Source organism: Chiloscyllium plagiosum, unplaced genomic scaffold, assembly GCF_037043375.1.
Source record: "Chiloscyllium plagiosum isolate Xiang-an unplaced genomic scaffold, Cpla_swu_hap1 HiC_scaffold_14, whole genome shotgun sequence".
NCBI lineage: Eukaryota > Metazoa > Chordata > Chondrichthyes > Orectolobiformes > Hemiscylliidae > Chiloscyllium > Chiloscyllium plagiosum.
Genome location: NW_028270152.1, coordinates 37,436,043 through 37,455,101, shown reverse-complemented (window position 1 = coordinate 37,455,101; position 19,059 = coordinate 37,436,043). Strand labels below are relative to the sequence as shown.

The 19,059-nt window shown below is 37.7% G+C and overlaps 1 protein-coding gene across 10 annotated transcripts in view; it reads left to right on the top strand.

Annotated features, from left to right (window-relative positions):
• Nucleotides 1-19,059, top strand: part of erc2 (ELKS/RAB6-interacting/CAST family member 2) — an 846,554-nt gene that overhangs the window by 679,655 nt on the left and 147,840 nt on the right. For 3 of the 10 annotated variants that reach the window (XM_087994318.1, XM_087994319.1, XM_087994317.1), the window contains one exon: nt 2,095-2,160. The exons of the other annotated variants lie outside the window; for them this stretch is intronic. In XM_087994318.1, the coding sequence (XP_087850444.1) occupies nt 2,095-2,121 (27 nt within the window). In that variant the 3' untranslated portion in view covers nt 2,122-2,160. The remainder of the gene's footprint in view (nt 1-2,094; nt 2,161-19,059) is intronic. 10 annotated transcript variants of the gene reach the window in all.

Genomic DNA, 19,059 nt, shown 5'->3' with positions numbered 1-19,059 from the left:
CAAGCTCCTGATTTGCTTTCTAAAATGTGGGTCCAGAAATATACATAACTCCAGGTGAGGCATAACCCATGATTTGCTTAGCTTTGATTTTGAATTTACATTCTTTTTGAAGCCTTAAGTATGAATATTATATTTTCAAAGAATTGAATGGCTTATTCCTGCTTCCATGTTTCTATGATTTTTGAACCATCACAGTAATTTGCTCTGTCATCTTCAAATAGGTGTTACTAGGCAACTCCAAAATCTCTGCTGTTGTAGATATTTTTAATCAGCCTGTTCAGCTGCCTTAAGAAGCACCTCTTGAACAGTCAGTACTTGAACATGGGCCTTCTAGTCCAAAGGTAGGGACAGTACCGCTGTGCCTTCCTTATGGTCTTGTATCCTGCTCATAATAATACAATTCAGATTATATTGTTTTTCTGTCTTGTTATCCAAAGTGCATCATGTCACATTTATCAGCATTTAAATTGTACCTGCCATTAACCTGTCTGTATCACCAGCCTAAGTCCTCCTGAAATCTGCAATTCCCTTCACTGTTTATTATGTTGTCAAGCTTTGTTTCATTCTCAAACTTTAAAATGTAGTCCCTGCATCAAGTGATATATATCAAGAAAAGTAATCTCTGTCAGACCCCAGAACAAATGCCTTTCCAGTCAGGAATATAACTGTTTATCTATACTTTCCCTGTCCTAACCCTTATCCAGTTAAGTGCCCATTATGGTCATCTCCTTAATCCCAAATAAGATACATATGTGGGGCTTTATTAAATGCCTTTATATCATCAGATAGTTTGGGAAGTATGATTTTGTATAGTCAGATTTTTCTTGTAGATGGTGTCAGCTTCTTCTAGTTTTTAATAGGGATTAAATTTGTGTTAAAATTTCTTTTTTTCTACATCCGTAAGCTGCCTTAGTCAAAGCTTGGTGCATCAATTGTAGAATATTTACAGAAGGAAGTGATTTAAAATATTGCATTGACAAAGCAGTTGAAAATGAGAAGGCTAAAGAATCTGGGAAATATCACAAACCTCTGTTTAAAAGATAATAGGACATTTCCTGAGTCATATTGTGTTGTCCAGTGTTCACAATGATGGCAGGGCAATTTTTTGAGGGGTGTATAGAATTTTTGAGCATCCTTAATACTTGCAGCATTAGTTCATTTAATTCTAATAAGAATAACAGGCTGTGTGACTGTTTTTGCATTCTTGCAATTTCAAAATTAAAACCCTGTTTCATTTCTAAAAATAAAGTCTCTGAATCACCAAAGCCAAGAGAAAGAAGATATCTTGCAATTTGTGATTAGGGATTAAAGCAAACTGATCTGAGACTGTAACAAGATAAGCGTTAGCGTGTGAAATGGGCCGTACTTGTTTCATTAGAAGCAAGTGACTTATAAAGGAGTGCAGTAAAAATCCAGCCTGGCCAAAATGTACATCCACACTGCTCATTTTAATCTCTGGGTTGGAGATGTGGTCGTAGCTGAACTTGGAGTCCTTAAACCTGGATTGACCAAAGTCAGCTACTAATTGGTGTTTTGCTAAATCAAACTTGAAATCTCTTTCACGTTAATCACCAAGAATGCTTCATCACATCTCTGCTGTGATAGACCTTGAAATCAATTTGGACTTGCAGTTTGTTTTTATGTTTTAAAGAAATTGCATAAAAATTTTGAAAATTAAATTGCACAATTTTTTTTAATTGAACATCTTGTGGGAAGTATTGGAAACCATCATGAAAATGCACTGTCTAACCTATACTGTTATGCAGTATTTGTTTATTATAGAATGTGTGGAGATTATAAAACAGCTAAGAAGTAGCCTTAAAATTCTAAATGCTTGCACTGGGTAAGCACCTCTATAACATGGATTCCGGTTACTCTTTGCTTGTTTTGGCTTTGGCTTCTGTTTTGTAGGTTCCGTTGGGGACAATCTGTATGTTTGTTTGTCTTTGTGCTGAAGCTGCTGGCTGTTTATTTTAAACAAACTCACATTTCTACCAACAGAGATAAAAATGTTCTAATGCACCAAACTGACTAACCCTTTCTTTGTTTCATTCCAATGCTGCCATGCATGTCCTCAAACACATCGACCAATAGGATGATGAGGAGGGCATATGGGCGTAACAGTACACATGAACCAAAGCTACAGTTTTGTTCTGAGGGGTGAGAGCTTGGATTTTCTCTTCTCAGATCATATTGCACTGGATGGTGTAGTACTCAAATGTTCTTCTCTTTGTGCAGTGTTTCTTTGTGCATGTTCTACTGTTTGTTGTTCTTGTGTCACTGCTTCTCTCTCTCTCTCTCTCTGTCCACATTGCCTTTGAAAGAAATATCAATTAGAAACTGATATTGCAGCAGAGCAGGTGAGAAATAATTCAAAACAGTACTTCTGGAAATGTAAAAAAAATTAAGGCCGTGGCAGCAACATGCTAATATTGACACATTCTACTGAAGGTATGTATCAGTTGCTCTTAGGAGAAAGTGAGGACTGCAGATGCTGGAGATCAGAGCTGAAAAATGTGTTGCTGGAAAAGCGCAGCAGATCAGGCAGCATCCAAGGAGCAGGAGAATCGATGTTTCGGGCAGAAGCCTTTCCTGAAGAAGGGCTTATGCCTGAAACGTCCATTCTCCTGCTCCTTGGATGCTGCCTGACCTCCTGCGCTCTTCCAGCAACACATTTTTCAGATCATTGGCTATTAGGCATATAAGTTGTTACTTGTTACCTTGATATTCATTAGCAACTTATTCTACAAGTGACACTACTTTTGAAATCAGGAACTGAAGTCATGGCCAATTTTCACTGCGGAAATGTGAAGAAACAGGTTTGGACGATTGAAGTGAAGGTCAAAGAAGGAAAATTGGCCCTAAAGTTGAATGCTAGTTTATCACCATACTACTTCATCGAAAAGGTTGCCACATGACCTTTTACCCTAACCTGATCAAGTCACGGATAATTTACTTCAAGGACTTGTGCCCAGATATTTGCTTTGCATGGATATAGCAGATTTTCTACAATGTTGTTTATGTGGCAGATACTAAAGGTAGTTACATTTACAATTCCTGTGAAATTATCTAATTTGTAGAGATAGCTGCATTTCTAAAAGTAATGATCTTATGTGTTCAAAAGCTAATACACATCTTTGCCAAACAGATTTCATGCTGGAATGCAAATTAAATTTAACTTGAAAAATACTTCTGCCCAACAAAACCTGAATATTTGAATACGTCAATTGACAATAGTATTGACCCTTTATGATTAATTTATTATTGGCAGATATAAAAATAAAGATTGCATCATAATAAAAATCACTAATTCTAGTTTGCTGTATTGTTACGATTGAATGGAAGGAAACACATTTGAAGAATCAAGATCGCTATAGATATCTGAATCTGAACCCTGTGAGATTTTTGATATAAATTTGTTTTGACAGTTCTGTGATGCTTGTCCAGGAATTATTATGGCCTATGAAAATAGAGGTTCCTATAGAGACTCATTTTGGATCAGTGTGCTATCTTGGTATTGATCTGGAACTTCTGCTTAGTTCTGGAGGTATCAGTTAGAGTTTTGTGGAATTATTTTTCTTGTATCATGTGGCCAAAAATAATTTTACTGATTGGTAATGAGGCTGGTCCAAGCTTACCATTTCATATATTTAGATTTGTAAATTTTCATTCAGAAAACATCGGGTATTGAACACTGATTGCATCACTTGAACATTATAAACATGGATGCTGATAGGAATTTTAGTGCAGTTAAAATGCACTTCGTAGTTGAGCCTCTCTCTCTTGACATAAAGCACTTTAAGTGGTTCTTTTTAGATAGAGTGCAGGACACCTGCTAAAAGATAGCAAGGCCCTTTGATAAATATTGTTAAGACAGAGAGTGTAGAGAATGATAACTTGGAAAAATGACACTTGAATTTCCTGTGACTGACTGAATGGATCACATTATAAGATTCCAAGTTTTAATTCTTTGACTGTATTGAACAAACTTTTCAAGCAAAATTATCTGAATATTATTCATTTGGCAATTTGTACTCTATAAACTCCAGGTAAGCTTGCCCACTTAACCTTTAAAATGATGGACAGTTTCTTTTATACATTTATTCTGATTCGTCTCTGAATTGACGACTAGCTGTTCTCATCTCCTGATGGCATACTTCCTTTTCAGCTTTCCAGCCAGAACGTTCAAGCCCCTGAACTTCCTCTCACTGTGTAGGTTACCTCACAGTTCCACTCCCTAAGCAAATCTTCCAACTTGTTTAAACCATCAAAAATTTGGTTTCTTTAATCTGAGCATGAGTATGAGCTTCAACCAGCCGTCTGTTCACAAACAATACAGACAGGCTGTCTCTATCTGTCTCTGCCCTTTCTCCCTCTCTTTACATAGAAACATACAAATTGAGAGCAGAAGTAAGCTATTCAGCTGCTCAAGTCTACTCTACCATTTAGTAGGATCGTTGCTGATTTGCTGGTATTTTGAATTCCACTCCTGATAACCTTTGATTTCATTACCTAACAATAATGTATTTGTCTCCACTTTAAAAATATTAAATTACCCCATCTCTAGCACCTTCTGAGGTGGTGTTCCAAACTCTCCCACTGCCCTGAGAAAAGAGAACTCTCCTCTATACCCTAAAAGACGATAACCTAATTTCAAACAGTGCCCACTAGATTTGTATTCACTCACAAGATATAACATAATGCCCACACCCACCTTGTTTAAGAACCTTTAGGACCTTTATATACTTAAATCAAGTCACCCCTGACTCTTCTACGTTCCAGTGCAAACAAGCTCAATCTGTCCAACCTTGCGCAAAAGACAGTACATTCCGTAAACCTCTAACCCCATCTGATACATTTACCACCTCTTTTAAGGTGACCAAAACTGCACAAATTGTGCATAACTGCATAATTGTGATCCACTACAGTCTTAACTCAAAGATATCTGATATCAGGCTAAATGGATTCAGGAGCATGATAAGCTAAGAAAGGTATAATTTTCAAAAACAATTTTCTCTGTGAACCATCAAGAGCAGGAATACTGCTCAACAAGATAATCTTTGGCTTACCCGGCTTCTGGCTTTTATTCTGTGCTCAAACATTAGGCTTAAAGTTGGAGACCATTTCATTGGTCCCCAGTCACAGCCTTAAACTCCATACCTACCTGTCAACAACATTGTTTATCCTACCAGATTCACTTGGGAAATAGCCTCCAGTCAAAAGCTGAGGCCTGGTAGTTAAAAGCTCTGTTCTCACAGCCGTGAAGGCTGAATGGCTTCACTCCAGCTTGGCTCCTGGGCGCATCCATCCCATTTCTCTAAAATTATTTGTATTGTGCATGATTTTCTATTATTTCTATGTCATGGTTACTCTGAACTATGCAATGATCCTGTTGAATTTTGTTGGTACAAGAGAGAAACTTTCACACAATCAGTGTGATTTATAGTTTTGTACCACTGACAAATTGCTGAGTTGAATTAATAGTTTAGCAATTACTTTGAATGCTTTTGAACAATTATCTGATCATCAACAATTGCATAACTCTACAAGCTCTTTCCTGCAATTGATAAATTATGCTTCCATTACTGTTTGAATCTTTCATTTTTAAGAAAGTAACGCAGTGGGTATTTCAACCATCTTCAGTATATCATCAACTCTTTGGGGAGTGATACAGAGGTTTTGAACAACAAAAAAGCTTCCAGACTTTAATTCCGTTAATACTGTTTCACTTTATTGCATAAAGCAAGGTAGCAAGAAGTGTTTGAATTGATGGAATTATCCTCGTGCTTGTGATGTAAACCTTTCCTGGTCTCTGAATCAAACTAAAATTATTTTTTTCAAAGAAGAATGCTAGTCTTTGTTATTTTGGGAGTTCCTCTTATGTTTGATCAGCATTGTTTGATCAGCATGAGGAAATGACTACTTGGAGCTGTCATGAAACTAACCTCTGAAACTTGGCCTATTTTCAGTTGCCTAGGTACCTAACCCTGATTTGGAAACCAATATCCGTCAACCTTCATAAGACCATTGAACTGGATTCCTTAGGACACATATCAGAGATATTGTCTTGCCTCCAACATTCTACCAATGTTGCCAATCTGCCAATTGCTCAGATCTGATTTTGCTAATCAATAGTATTGGCTGACATGATATGTTTAGCGTTTTAATTGCTGTTGCTGCGTGACCATAAATTGTAAAGAGAATATTTCCTTTATTTGTGACATTGCAAGCTTGCAAGCCAAGTCAATTATGTGATTGTTTTTGGAAATGCTACTGTCTGTCTGGTTTGAAACTTGCTAGGTTTCTGTCTTGGACAGAATTGATGTGTACAAGTACAGGCACGGCCGTGAGTGAGTTCATTGGTGTGACTAAACATGAAATCATAAGTTTGACATTTATTGGTATTAATGCTAATGTCAACATTAGCAATTGATATAAGAGCATGTCTGTGACTTAACTCCAACTGCAAATGCATGAATACCACAAGCTTCTTTACTATTGAAACTATGTTAGATCAATGATTCTGCTCCACAACACACCTGCTTCCTAAATATTGACTGACGGCTTAATTGATTTCCTCTCCTGAATAACGTGGTACGTCTTTTCAAGGCATCATCGCTATCTCTTTCTCAAAAACAAACTCCTGATTCTTCTGATCTCACATATTACTATCACATTTCTAACTTCTGTTACCCTTAAAACCTCTTGTATTGTCACCTCTCTAAATGTAAGATGCTCTTTGAATCTCTCAAGTCAGGTTTATGCCATTACCACATCATTCAAAAGACTCTTAACCAAGCTCGCAAGTAACAACCACTGAGAGTTTTCTCAGTGTACTGTTTGTTGACATCCACAGTGACTGTGGTGCACTTTCTCTCCTAGTTCTTGTCTTGTATGGAAGAAGTCCTGAGCTGAGCTTCTGATCCCAAACCCTACAAGATGTGTTGGTTCATGCTAACTTTCTGTCACCTCCCTGTGCGAATGCTAGCATACATATTTAATATTATATTGTGCCTTTCTCCACAAGCCTTAACATCCAGACAGCTATCTTCAGTAGCATACTGAACAATTTTGTTTTGTTCATTATTTCATAAAAGAACAACCGAATGTATATTTTTCTAGTTCAATTTGAGACTAGGTAGTTCAGTCAACTTGTTCGTATCATCTGAAAGAAGGCAATGCATTCATTGCTGCAGGCATATGATTGGAAAACAAAAACCATTGTTCAAGAACGGAGGGTTAATACCATTCCATGCCATAGCCAGGAAGGCTTGCTAACAGGCACTGAAGATAATGATTCTCCATGTCTGGTGGTTGTGCCTTCAATTGCCAAGATCCTATGGACTGAATCTTTCTTTCTAAATAGCTTCACCATTCTTTTGTCATTTAAGCTGCTCCTTAAATCGCACTTCAACTATCTTGTGACTCGATGATAAATTTCATCCATTGGGATGTTCACTATGTTAATGATATCAGTGCATTATGTTGTTGTTAGGAGTATACCGGTCATATTTAAGGTGGGGTTCAAATGTCTGAGTGCACTGAGGACGTTAAGTTTTTCAGGACTTAGAGATGGCCAACTTTTACCCTATCTGGTTATAAAAGTTGGATAAAACTGAATGAGTAAACATTCAGCTCTCTCTGATGTGAACTCCTGAAAGAAAGAAAGAATAAATCAAAAATCCTGAAAGGGAACAGCAGGCAATGAAAATTACAAATGAGTTGTATGTGAAGATTAGCAGTATGTTAGCATTTGCTAATATAACAAAGTTCCCCATTTTAGAAAATAGTTAATTATAGATTTAATACCTATTGAATTGTATCTTAGTTCCGCAAGCAACTCTTATACAGACATAACTTACATTGTCACCATCTAGTAATTTGTATTTATGCACAAAAACTTCATTCAAACCCCCACTTTGTTCATTATCACTTGCTCCAGTGTTGTAACACAACAACACTACCTGCCAGCACAAGCTGCTTTACAATACACTGTTCATTTCCATAGGTACATAATTTTACGTTCATAGTTTGTAATAACCCGTTATACACATATGAATGCATTCTTGGCCATATCCACCCTTGTCAGGAATTGTTTTTATTTAAACAAAGCTGAGCTTGGGAAACCTGTTGAAAAATATTTTGACTTTAACCCATCTCCAAGTGTCAGTACAACCAAACTTGAACGTTTCAAGAGTATTATAACTGGATAATTTTTCTATAAGTAGGAGTTTTTGAACAGGTACTGATTTACAGTTTTAAAATATTAAAAATGTTGACAGCACTTTGTGTAAAACTTGTAATATGTGCCTGGAAATAACCAGACTGTCCTTTACCACTGGGCCTGAGTGAAATGCAGACTGGTGTTCAAGAAGTTGCTGTACTGCCAGTAAGGATCCTACCTGAATTAAGTTCCTGGAAAGTCTCAATTACAACTTATTCTTTGTGTTTAATGTAGAAAATGTTTCATGTCACTTAAAATTATTCACGAGGAAGGAGCTGCAGCACAGTATTGTTAAATAACTCTGAAATAATTAATTCACTTTCTCTGGGCTTCAAGACACTACAGGGAGAGGAGGTCTTTTCCCATCATTTTATGCTGGTATAAAATTCAGTATTTACTGTATTTCACCTCCAGTCCATTCTATCTTCAGCAAAACATTTATATTTGGCAGAAATGTAGATGAGAGAATTGAAGCAGGAATATTGAGACCTGTGCTAATTTTCAGTGTGGCTTCGCCAGTTGAAGTACAGAATGTGCCATCCTTCTGATAAAACCTTAGGTCCATAAAACCTGCTCGGGTGGATGTGGAAGATCACATAACATTATTTTGAAGAAGAGTAGGGGAGTTACACCTGAGGCCTGGCCAATCCCTGTCCCGCCATCACCATCACAAAGAAAAAGATTATCTGGTCATTAGCGAATTGCTGTTTGTGGGTGTTTGCTGTGCACATATTGACTGTATTGTTTCCTACATTAGAACAGCAATTAAACTTCAAAAAGAACTTTGTTAGCTGTAAAGTACTTTGAGCCATCCGGTGGTCATGAAAAGCGTTATATAAGTCTTCCTTCCTTTCTTTTAGGTAATAATTACAGCTTGAATTTTCCTATTTCCTGCTTGCACCTTGCCCCTATGTATGTTTCAGCTCTTGATCATAACCAATGCCATTTGTGCTGACTGTGTTTGGTGGCAGGGACAGTAGGGAGAGTGTTTTTTTTAATAAAACAAGTTTATTTCAATGTGGTAACACATGCATTGAAATAAATTAAATGCAAAGAGGGATTTGAACTAACGAGTATTAGTGAAGCCCGGATGGAACAAGTCTGTTTTTATTTATTTGTTTATAGCATTACTTGTACAGAGAAACAGCATGGTTGCTTTACAAATGGCAAAGGAGTTAAGTAGGAGACGGGAAAGCTTAAAGTTGGAGACTGAAGGATTGAAGATATGGGTTTTTTAAGAGGCCTTTGATGGATGAAAGAGTGGCAGTAAGGCACTGTGGTTTATGGTGAATTAAAATGAGCAAGAGTGTGGTCGCATCGATTATAGAGCAGATGAAATCACTCCAGAAGCTTTCTTGAGGTGATGGAACTTGTATTCAGACCCAAAGTATGGAAAAAAATATTATAGGAATTTACTGCACAGGTGAAGACCACTCAGTCAATTGTGTCTGTGCCATTCAAAAGGAACATCCAGACTAATTCCACATTTCAAATCTTGAAGTGCTGTAATGGACAAATGTATTTCCAAGTACTTTTTAAAGTATTATGAGGGTTTCTGCTTGTCCCACCTTTTCAACCAATACTTACAGATCCCTACCATGCTCTTGGTTAATGTTTCTTCTCAGATCTTCTCCAAGTTTGAACTCTATCACCTAAATCTATGCCCCCTGATGATGGACCCATTAACCAAGAGTAATCCATCCAAGCGTAATAGGACCTTCCTATTCATAATATCTCAACCCCTTCATTTTATCAATTCAGTTTCCCCTCAACCTCCACTGTTCCATAGAAAACAATCCAAGTATATCCAGATTTTCCAAATTATCATCACCCTACTGTTTGATTCTTTGTCTTGCTTAAAGAAAGTACACCTTGAGCTTTCTTGACCACTTTTATCCACTTGTACAGCAGCATTCGGGGAGCCATGGACATATGCTCCAAGGTCCCTCTTATCCTGTATACTTTTCAGTAGCCTAACATTGATTCTTATTCTCTTGAATTATTAAAGACAAAGAACAATAGAATTCTAATTATCAAAGACATCAAGGGATATAGAGATTGTTTGGGAAATTGCATCAGCCATAATGTAATTGAATATTGGGGGAGACTCAGGGACCAAACGGCCTCCTTCTGCTCCCATTTCTTCTGTTCCTCGTCATTAGCTTTAACCAAATGGATTACTTGACATTTATCCGACTCCATTTGCTACTGTTTCATCTGCCTGAAGTTCATTGATAGCTGTCAGTAGTCAAGTTTTCCTCATCGTTGTAAGCCACGTGGTCATTTTCTTGTGTTCTCTGCAAACTTTTAAATTATCCCCCTACAATCATTGCTATATACTGCAAAAAACAAAAAAATCCTTGAAAAGAGCCTGGCCATTCCCCAGTGGAATGACAAACACCTCATCAACAATTACCCTTTGCTTCCGAGTTACCACTAGGAGAAAGTGAGGTCTGCAGATGCTGGAGATCAGAGCTGGAAATGTGTTGCTGGAAAAGCGCAGCAGGTCAGGCAGCATCCAGGGAACAGGAGAATCGACGTTTCGGGCATAAGCCCTTCTTCAGGAATGGGGAAAGTTTGTCCAGCAGGCTAAGATAAAAGGTAGGGAGGAGGGACTTGGGGGAGGGGCGTCGGAAATGTGATAGGTATCACATTTCCGACGCCCCTCCCCCAAGTCCCTCCTCCCTACCTTTTATCTTAGCCTGCTGGACAAACTTTCCCCATTCCTGAAGAAGGGCTTATGCCCGAAACGTCGATTCTCCTGTTCCCTGGATGCTGCCTGACCTGCTGCGCTTTTCCAGCAACACATTTCCAGCTCCTAGTTACCACTAGTTCAGTGATGTGGACTGTTACTTTACTGACTAGCATGTCCTGTGGAACTTATCAAAAGCCTTGTGAAAATGCATTTAGACCACATCACTGTCCTCGTGAACCGTCCTTATTACTATCTCAAAAAAGTAATTTGTTTCAGTCAGATATAATCTTCCTTTAACAGGTATATGCAGTCTTTAATTAATTCGTGTTTTTCTAAATCAAGATTTGCTCTGTCCTTCAGAACTTTTTGCAATAATGTAAGATTAGGTTGGCCTGTAATTACTTGGTTTGCCCCTTTCTTCCTTTGGAAACAATGGTGCAATATTAGCTGCTCTCACCTATAGCCAGAGGGGATTGGAAAATATTCTTCAACAAAATAGGTGACAGCTATTGACTGGTTCATTTCTCAGGGCAATGCCCTGACTAATCGGGGTTTAAAATTCAAATGAAGCATAGCAGTTAACTGTCAGTCATCATTGTTGCATTCTTTGTGGCAGTGCATATCAATCAGTGTACATACCAACCAATCAGCACTCTCCAGTCATGCTGTATCAATGTTGTTTTTTTCCTTAAATTTTTATTCATTTAATGAGTTCAATATGAAAAAAATACTCTTTTTGTATTTGAGAAATGCTGAAAATTGAAATGAAAATTGCCAAAAAGAAGCTGACTTAATTTCTTAAGCATTACTGAAGATTAGTTTTTGGGTTACTAATTCATCTCAAATGTTTTCATTTATAAAATTCTTTGTATCATTTACCCATAATATGTTAATAATGCATTGTGTCTTAAAGATTTCCTTTAAGAAGGAAAGTGGCTGCTTTGCATTCTTTCTAATTGAAAAATCCTGAATTAAGTAAATTAATGGATCTTTAGTTTTGCAAGGTGTATTGTGACGCAAGGACATGGAACATGATGTACAACAAATACATCCATTGCTTATATAGCTTTATAGCAGCTGTGGACTTCTATAATTTGTTGCATCCAGTCTATGTTGTTATTTTTCATAGCATAGTTCATTAAAGTTTGCACAGAAAACTGGCCTGTCTTTTGGAGCAAAATTGGTAGTAATTCTGCCTTATAAAATATTCAAAGTAAGGTTAGAATATTTATTAATGAACATCTCTGAGACACCCGTTTTCATCTCAATGTAATGTACTCAATAGTTCTGACTGACATAGTTTCCACACTCTTTCACAGATCTGACTGTACATCAGAATAACAGAATCATTAAAATCAGCTTAGTACACACATTGGCATTCAACAATTGAATTCTTTCCATTGTGAAGCCTCAAGACCCTTTTGTTTGATCGTAGAAACTTATGGCACATGAAGAGGCCATTCAGCCTGTCGAATCCATGCTGAGCCATCAAGAGGATGGTTGGATTTAGCTCCTGTTTTCTCCATGACAACTCCTTAGCTAATCAGAGTATTTTTTGCAAACTAATCAGGACCCATTCTCTGCAGTATAAATTGTTGTGATCATTTCAAATTTGTCATGCTTGCATCTGTCCTAATAAGCACAAGACAAAAAGCTTTGACAACATGTTTCTGTATTCTGCAATCTTTATACTTTCGGAGGATATGAACAGCAGTGTTAAGGCCAGGATCCGCCCATCCCCAACAGTCCCCAAGAAGGCAGCAGTGAGCTGCCCATCCCCTGGCCAGTGTATGCAAAGCCAGATTATAAATCAGACCAGCCTAACTAGATTGTTTGAATAATAAATGAAATTTCATGCATATCAGTACATAAAATTGACTTTGCTGTTAAACATAGTGCCACAGTGTTTTGTAATATTTATTTATGTGATAGGGACTGTTAATTATTAAATAGACTGAATTACTTTCAATTTTAATTTTGTCACAATGAATTAACTTGTTAATTATACTAACTACCAATGTTCTAATCTCAGTGCATCTTCTCAGGCATGCAGAATTACTGCAGTCCCAATTTTGTTGTAGTTAAAAACAAGTAAACCAAATAGAAAGGCATCTGGATAAATGGGACTAATGAGTTGAAGTCAACAGTTAATGTGGGCAATTACAAAATAATGAGACTAGGGTGAGGAAATATATATGATGGGAATATAAATTCAGTAGGTCATGGTAGCACCTTGCTTAGACCACAGTGAAAGTACTGTCTGGTTTTACACTACAGAAATTAACAGAAGACTGAAGGAAGTGTGGAAGAGATTTATAAGACTAATATCAGAACTAAAAGGAAATGATGCTGGGAAAGTTTGTTCAGACTATGAACTGTCATTGTTGGAGTTGAAGGTGCTCAGAATTATGGAGAGATTTAATGGGGTACATTTGGAAAACAGTTGTTCCTATGTGAGGAATCTTGGAGAATATACTACATATATTTGCATCAAAGTAGATGTTCTGAGACTAAATTTTTAACCAGAAATTAGTGGGTCAAATCATACATGAATATTCTTTTTGAGGGGTTGAAAGCCACCCTCTCCCATTGTCTTGATACCTAACCCATGGCAGTATGTCAGCTAATTGCAGTTTTGAGACTGTTCCTGCTTGCATTTCTGGAGGCTAAAAGTGTCAAGGACCATGGCGAGTGCATGGGATAATGGCTTTGAGGATTAGCCACATTCATTTGGATACCTGGGAGATTTGATTGTTAATCAAATTTAAACGTTGCAAATGTAGTCATGAATTTTGAATGCTTAAATAGAAAGGGAAACAAAATTCTGAGCATGCCTTTAGAAATTGCTGAATTAAAGGAGCTACTTTTTTTCAGCATTTGAAATTTTTTATGGTTGATTTGAATTGGTACGGTTTCGATGGCCACCACGTGAAAGGACCACAAACATTGCTTGGATTATATCCTGATACCTTGAGTAATGGGATGCAATAAGTAACAAAATACACAGTATAAAGAGAAATCCTGAAATTTATCCCTGCAGCAATGGGTCATTTTAAAGAGAGACAGGATGTAAAGTAAAACCATCACTTGAGCCTTTGATCAAAGGGCAGGTTGCCTACCTCCACCCAGTATGCGATTAATACACAAGTACATTTCACTTTAAGCAACAGTGACAAGGCAGTACTACTTATTTGAAGTTTGTCATCTTACACATACCCAAGGAAGTATGTAGATAATTTAAGATTTCCTTGATGTGTATGCTTCGCTTATTGTCACAAAGTTTGTGCTAATTTTAAACAATCTGTTACATTAAGAATTTGATTATTTGTTTGACAATGTGCATACATTTGACTAGAACAAGAGTTTATATAGGCATTCTTTAGAAACATGTTGCTTCACATCAAAAGTTGCACAATTTAATGAATATTGACACAATCTCAAACTAACATCTTAGTGAATGATTAGCAGGTTTGCTGTACCAAAAATGAGTCAAAATTGTCAGTTTGAAGATTTTATATTTCAATCAAAAATATATAATATAAAATTAATTAAATTGGAGAAAGACTAAGTTGGTCCAAAAAAATTATTATTTAGTCAGAATGATCATTTAAGGGGGAAAAGCTTTTTTTGTTAAAACATGATTTTCTCTCCTGTTTTAGAATCGTACATGTTGATACCACATACTCGTGAGCCCACAAACAAAAGGCCAGGTGCTTAGCAAGCTTCTGCCAATTTTGTAGTATAGCTGCCTATCAGAAATTCAGTAAGTGCCCTAAGGTGACTCATACTGCCAACCTTTCCTTCTTAAGGAAGTGTCGGGCCTCCAGTCCATGAAACACATCTACATAAACTGCTTAACACTGAGAAGCAAGTAAGATGTTAATGTTTTGTAAACAGCAGAACAACTTGTATCTATGTAGTATCTGTACATTAACAAACATTCATAGATGCTTTGAGTTAATGGATCAGAAACTGAAGTATGGAATCAAAGTGACAGAAATGGCCATAAATAAATAATGTGCTGCAAGAAAGCTTTTAAAAATGGATGCACAAGTGGAGAGATGAAGAGTTTAGGAAGGGACATGCAGAAAGTAGGATGAAATCAGCTCCAAGTTCTGTCACCGTTGGCAGGGTAAAAAGGTGATAATACATAGGAAATCAGATTTGCAAGACCGAAATGAACTATGCGAATATAAGACTTGAGAAGTTTGCAGATCAGGGTGGGGCAGGATGATGAAGAGACTTGAAAATGAGATGATCATTAGAGGTTAGGAGCCACTGCAGCAATTTAGAAGATTTGGGCACACAGGAACGGATGTGGGTGGTGGGGTTTTGCAATTGTTGAAGTGTACAGCAGTTTATGAATAAGAAGTCAACAAAGAGAAATCAAGTTCTCCAGGCAGAGAAAGTATGGTTAAGGATTTTGGCAGCACGGAGAATGAGGAAGAGCAGAGGTGGAAGATAATGTAGTTGGAGAAATAAGTGATCTTGTAGATTGATGGGATAGGTCTGTGCATGATTGTACACTCTGTTGCAATGCCGGTTTATAATATTCTTCTATAACTAATGAAAGTAAAGGTTAAAAAAAATTAATATCCAACAAGTTAACTGACCTGTTCTTTTAAAAAAACTAATTATGCATTTAGAGTCTACTGGATTTAAACCTGAGAACTTAAACCTGCATGAAATAAGGGTAATATTTCAAGTCTTTATTGACTATTTGGTGCTTAAAGCTGTCCAAATGATGTAAGTTATTTAATAAGGGCATCATGTTTCCATGAATAGTGTGTGATTATAGCTGCAGTGCCCCATAATTACAGTTTCCTGATGTGTTAGTGGGATTTTTTTAATTTAAATTTCCACTGTTTCTTAAAGTTCAGTTAGAGGAGTGCATGGTCAAACACTGCCAACGTCCATAATGGAGTGTAATTAGGATTTTAATTTGATTGCTACATTTTTGTAATTGAGATATCTGCAGAATGTGTGTCATTACAAAGAAAAACTTAAGCTACAGAATGGTTTTCTCCTATATTGAAAAATGCTATTATGTGACGTTGCAGATGTGCTATTTTTGATGTGTATGGCATCAGCCAAAACTGTACAAACAAATAAAACTCTATCCATTTGCACATGGTGTCTCAGTTCAAGGAGTCTATGTGCTACACACATTGCAATGTCATCATGATTGTCCTTTGTATTAGCAAGTTTGTGTCTGAATGATGCACAACAACTGTCATTGAACTCAGAATTTAGGTGGGCAACAGGCAAAATTTCTGGATCCAATGATAAATTGAGTGATCCACAAAATGAGTCTTCATTTGTGTCATTTATGTAGAGATCAACAGATTTACATTTGCCAGTGCTAGCGATTACAGGGGACCCATTCGGGAATTGACAACACAACAACTTATCTTTGTATAGAATCATAAATGGGTGGCAGAGCAATTTAGTGACGAATTCAAGAGCTTGCGGTCTGGATAGTTGAATGCATGGCCACCAATGGTCGAGTAATTAAAATCAGGGATAGGCAAAAGTGTGGAATTAGAGATTTACAGAGACAGAGATCTCAGGAATTGAGAGGCTGGAGCTAATTACAGAATTAGGGCAGTGTGTAGTCATGAGGGATTTGAATACAAGGAAGAGAGCTTTAAAATCGATGCGTTGTTTAGTTAGGAGCCAATGTAGGTCAGCGAGCAGTGATGATAGTTGAAAGTAAAGTCACACGGACAGCAAAGATTTTTCAAAGGATAGATTATGAGAGACCAGCCAGTACTGCATTTGAATAGTTCAAGGAAAGAGGTAGTAAAGGCATTAATGAAGGTTGCAGCAGCAATAAAGCTGAGACATAGCACACGGCTGGACAATATAATGGAGGTGGGAGAAAGCAATCTTGCTGACAGTGTGACAGTGTGGTATGAAGCTCCCCTCATTTGACACCGAGATTTAGGGTCATAGAGATGTACAGCACAGAAACAGACCCTTCGGTCCAACTTGCCCATGCCGACCAGATATCCCAAGCCAATCGAGTCCAACCTGCCAGCACTCGCCCATATCCCTCCAAAGCCTTCCTATTCATATACCCATCCAAATGCCTCTTAAATGTTGTAATTTTACCAGCCTCCACCACGCCCTTTGGCAGCTCATTCCATACACGTACCACCCTCTGCATGAAAAAGCTGACCCTTAGGTCTCTTTTATATCTTTCCCCTCTCACTCTAAACCTATGCCCTCTAGTTCTGGACTCCCCAACCCCAGGGAAAAGACTTTGCCTATTTATCCTATCCATGCCCCTCATAATTTTGTAAACCTCTATAAGGTCACCCCTCAGCTTCCGACGCTCCAGGGAAAACAGCCCCCGCCTTTTCAGCCTCTCCCTATAGCTCAAATCCTCCAACGTCGGCAACATCCTTGTAAATCGTTTCTGAACCCTTTCAAGTTTCACAACATCTTTCCGATAGGAAGGAGACCAGAATTGCACGCAATATTCCAACAGTGGTCTAACCAATGTCCTGTACAGCCGTAACATGACCTCCCAATTCCTGAACTCAATACTCTGACCAATGAAGGAAAGCATACCAAACACCCTCTTCACTATCCTATCTACCTGCGACTCCACTTTCAAGGAGCTATGAACCTGCACTCCAAGGTGTCTTTGTTCAGCAACACTCCATCGGACCTTACCATTAAGTGTATAAGTCCTACCAAGATTTGCTTTCCCAAAATGCAGCACCTCGCATTTATCTGAATTAAACTCCATCTGCCACTTCTCAGCCCATCTGGTCCAGGTCCTGTTGTAATCTGAGGTAACCCTCTTCGCTGTCCACTATACCTCCAATTTTGGTGTCATCTATAAACTTACTGACTGTACCCCTTATGCTCGCATCCAAATCATTTATGTGAATAACAAAAAGTAGAGGACCCAGCACCGATCCTTGTGACATTCCACTTGTCACAGCCCTCCAGTCTGAAAAACAACCCTCCACCACCACCCTCTGCCTTCTATCTTTGAGCCAGTTCTGTATCCAAATGGCTAGTTCTCCCTGTATTCCATGAGATCTAACCTTGCTAATCAATCTCCCATGGGGAACCTTGTCAAACGCCTGACTGAAGTCCATATAGATCACATCTACTGCTCTGCCCTCAATCTTCTTTGTTACTTCTTCAAAAAACTCAATCAAGTTTGTGAGACATGATTTCCCATGCACAAAGCCATGTTGACTATCCCTAATCAGTCCTTGCCTTTCTAAATACACGTACATCCTTTCCCTCAGGATTCCCTCCAACAACTTGCCCACCACTGAGGTCAGACTCACCAGTCTATAGTTCCCTGGCTTGTCTTTACCACTGTCTTTCACACTGTCTGAATCATCCTCAGATTCCAGAGAGAGGAATGGAGCAAGTAACATAGAAATAAAAGTTGTAATAAAAAGCAGAGATAATGATTTTTGTCTTCCCTCTATTCAATTGGAGGATAGTCCTGGATGTCAAATATGCAATCTGATAGTTTAGCCATAGTGGAAGAGTTGGAGAAATGGTGTGGTAGAGCTGAGAGTGCCATCAGCAGAACTGTGAAAACTAATTTTGTATGTGCAGGTGACATTATCAGGAACAACATGTAGAAGGAGCCAACATGTGGAAGAACCACAGTCTACAAAGCAATTTGTATAATATTATTAATCATAGATTTGCTTTATATAATTAACTGAACATAATATTTATGTTGTGATGAGATTTGGAAAATTTGTATACTTAAAATGAAAAGTATAAAATAAGGCAATCTGAATGTTCTGGTGATATGTGCACAACTTTAAGCATTTCATCAGATCTAACCAAAAGAAGATGAACAGATGTTATTTTGAGCCTGTGATACTTGAAAATATATTATTTAGATATTGCTCACATTTTGTGTATTAGGTATGTAACAGCTATGTTCGAAGTTAGTCCATAATACTAACTTGAATGAAGTTCTTGAATGAAGTCCTGATAGCTGATGCAGGCCAACCATTGCAAGAAACTTAGGATGGATCTATGGAGAACTATAAAATAAAACCAAGAACTATGGATGCTGAAAATATGAACCTAGAACAGACCAGATCTGCTGAGTTTCTCCAGTAATTTCTGTTTTTGTCTCCAGAAACTA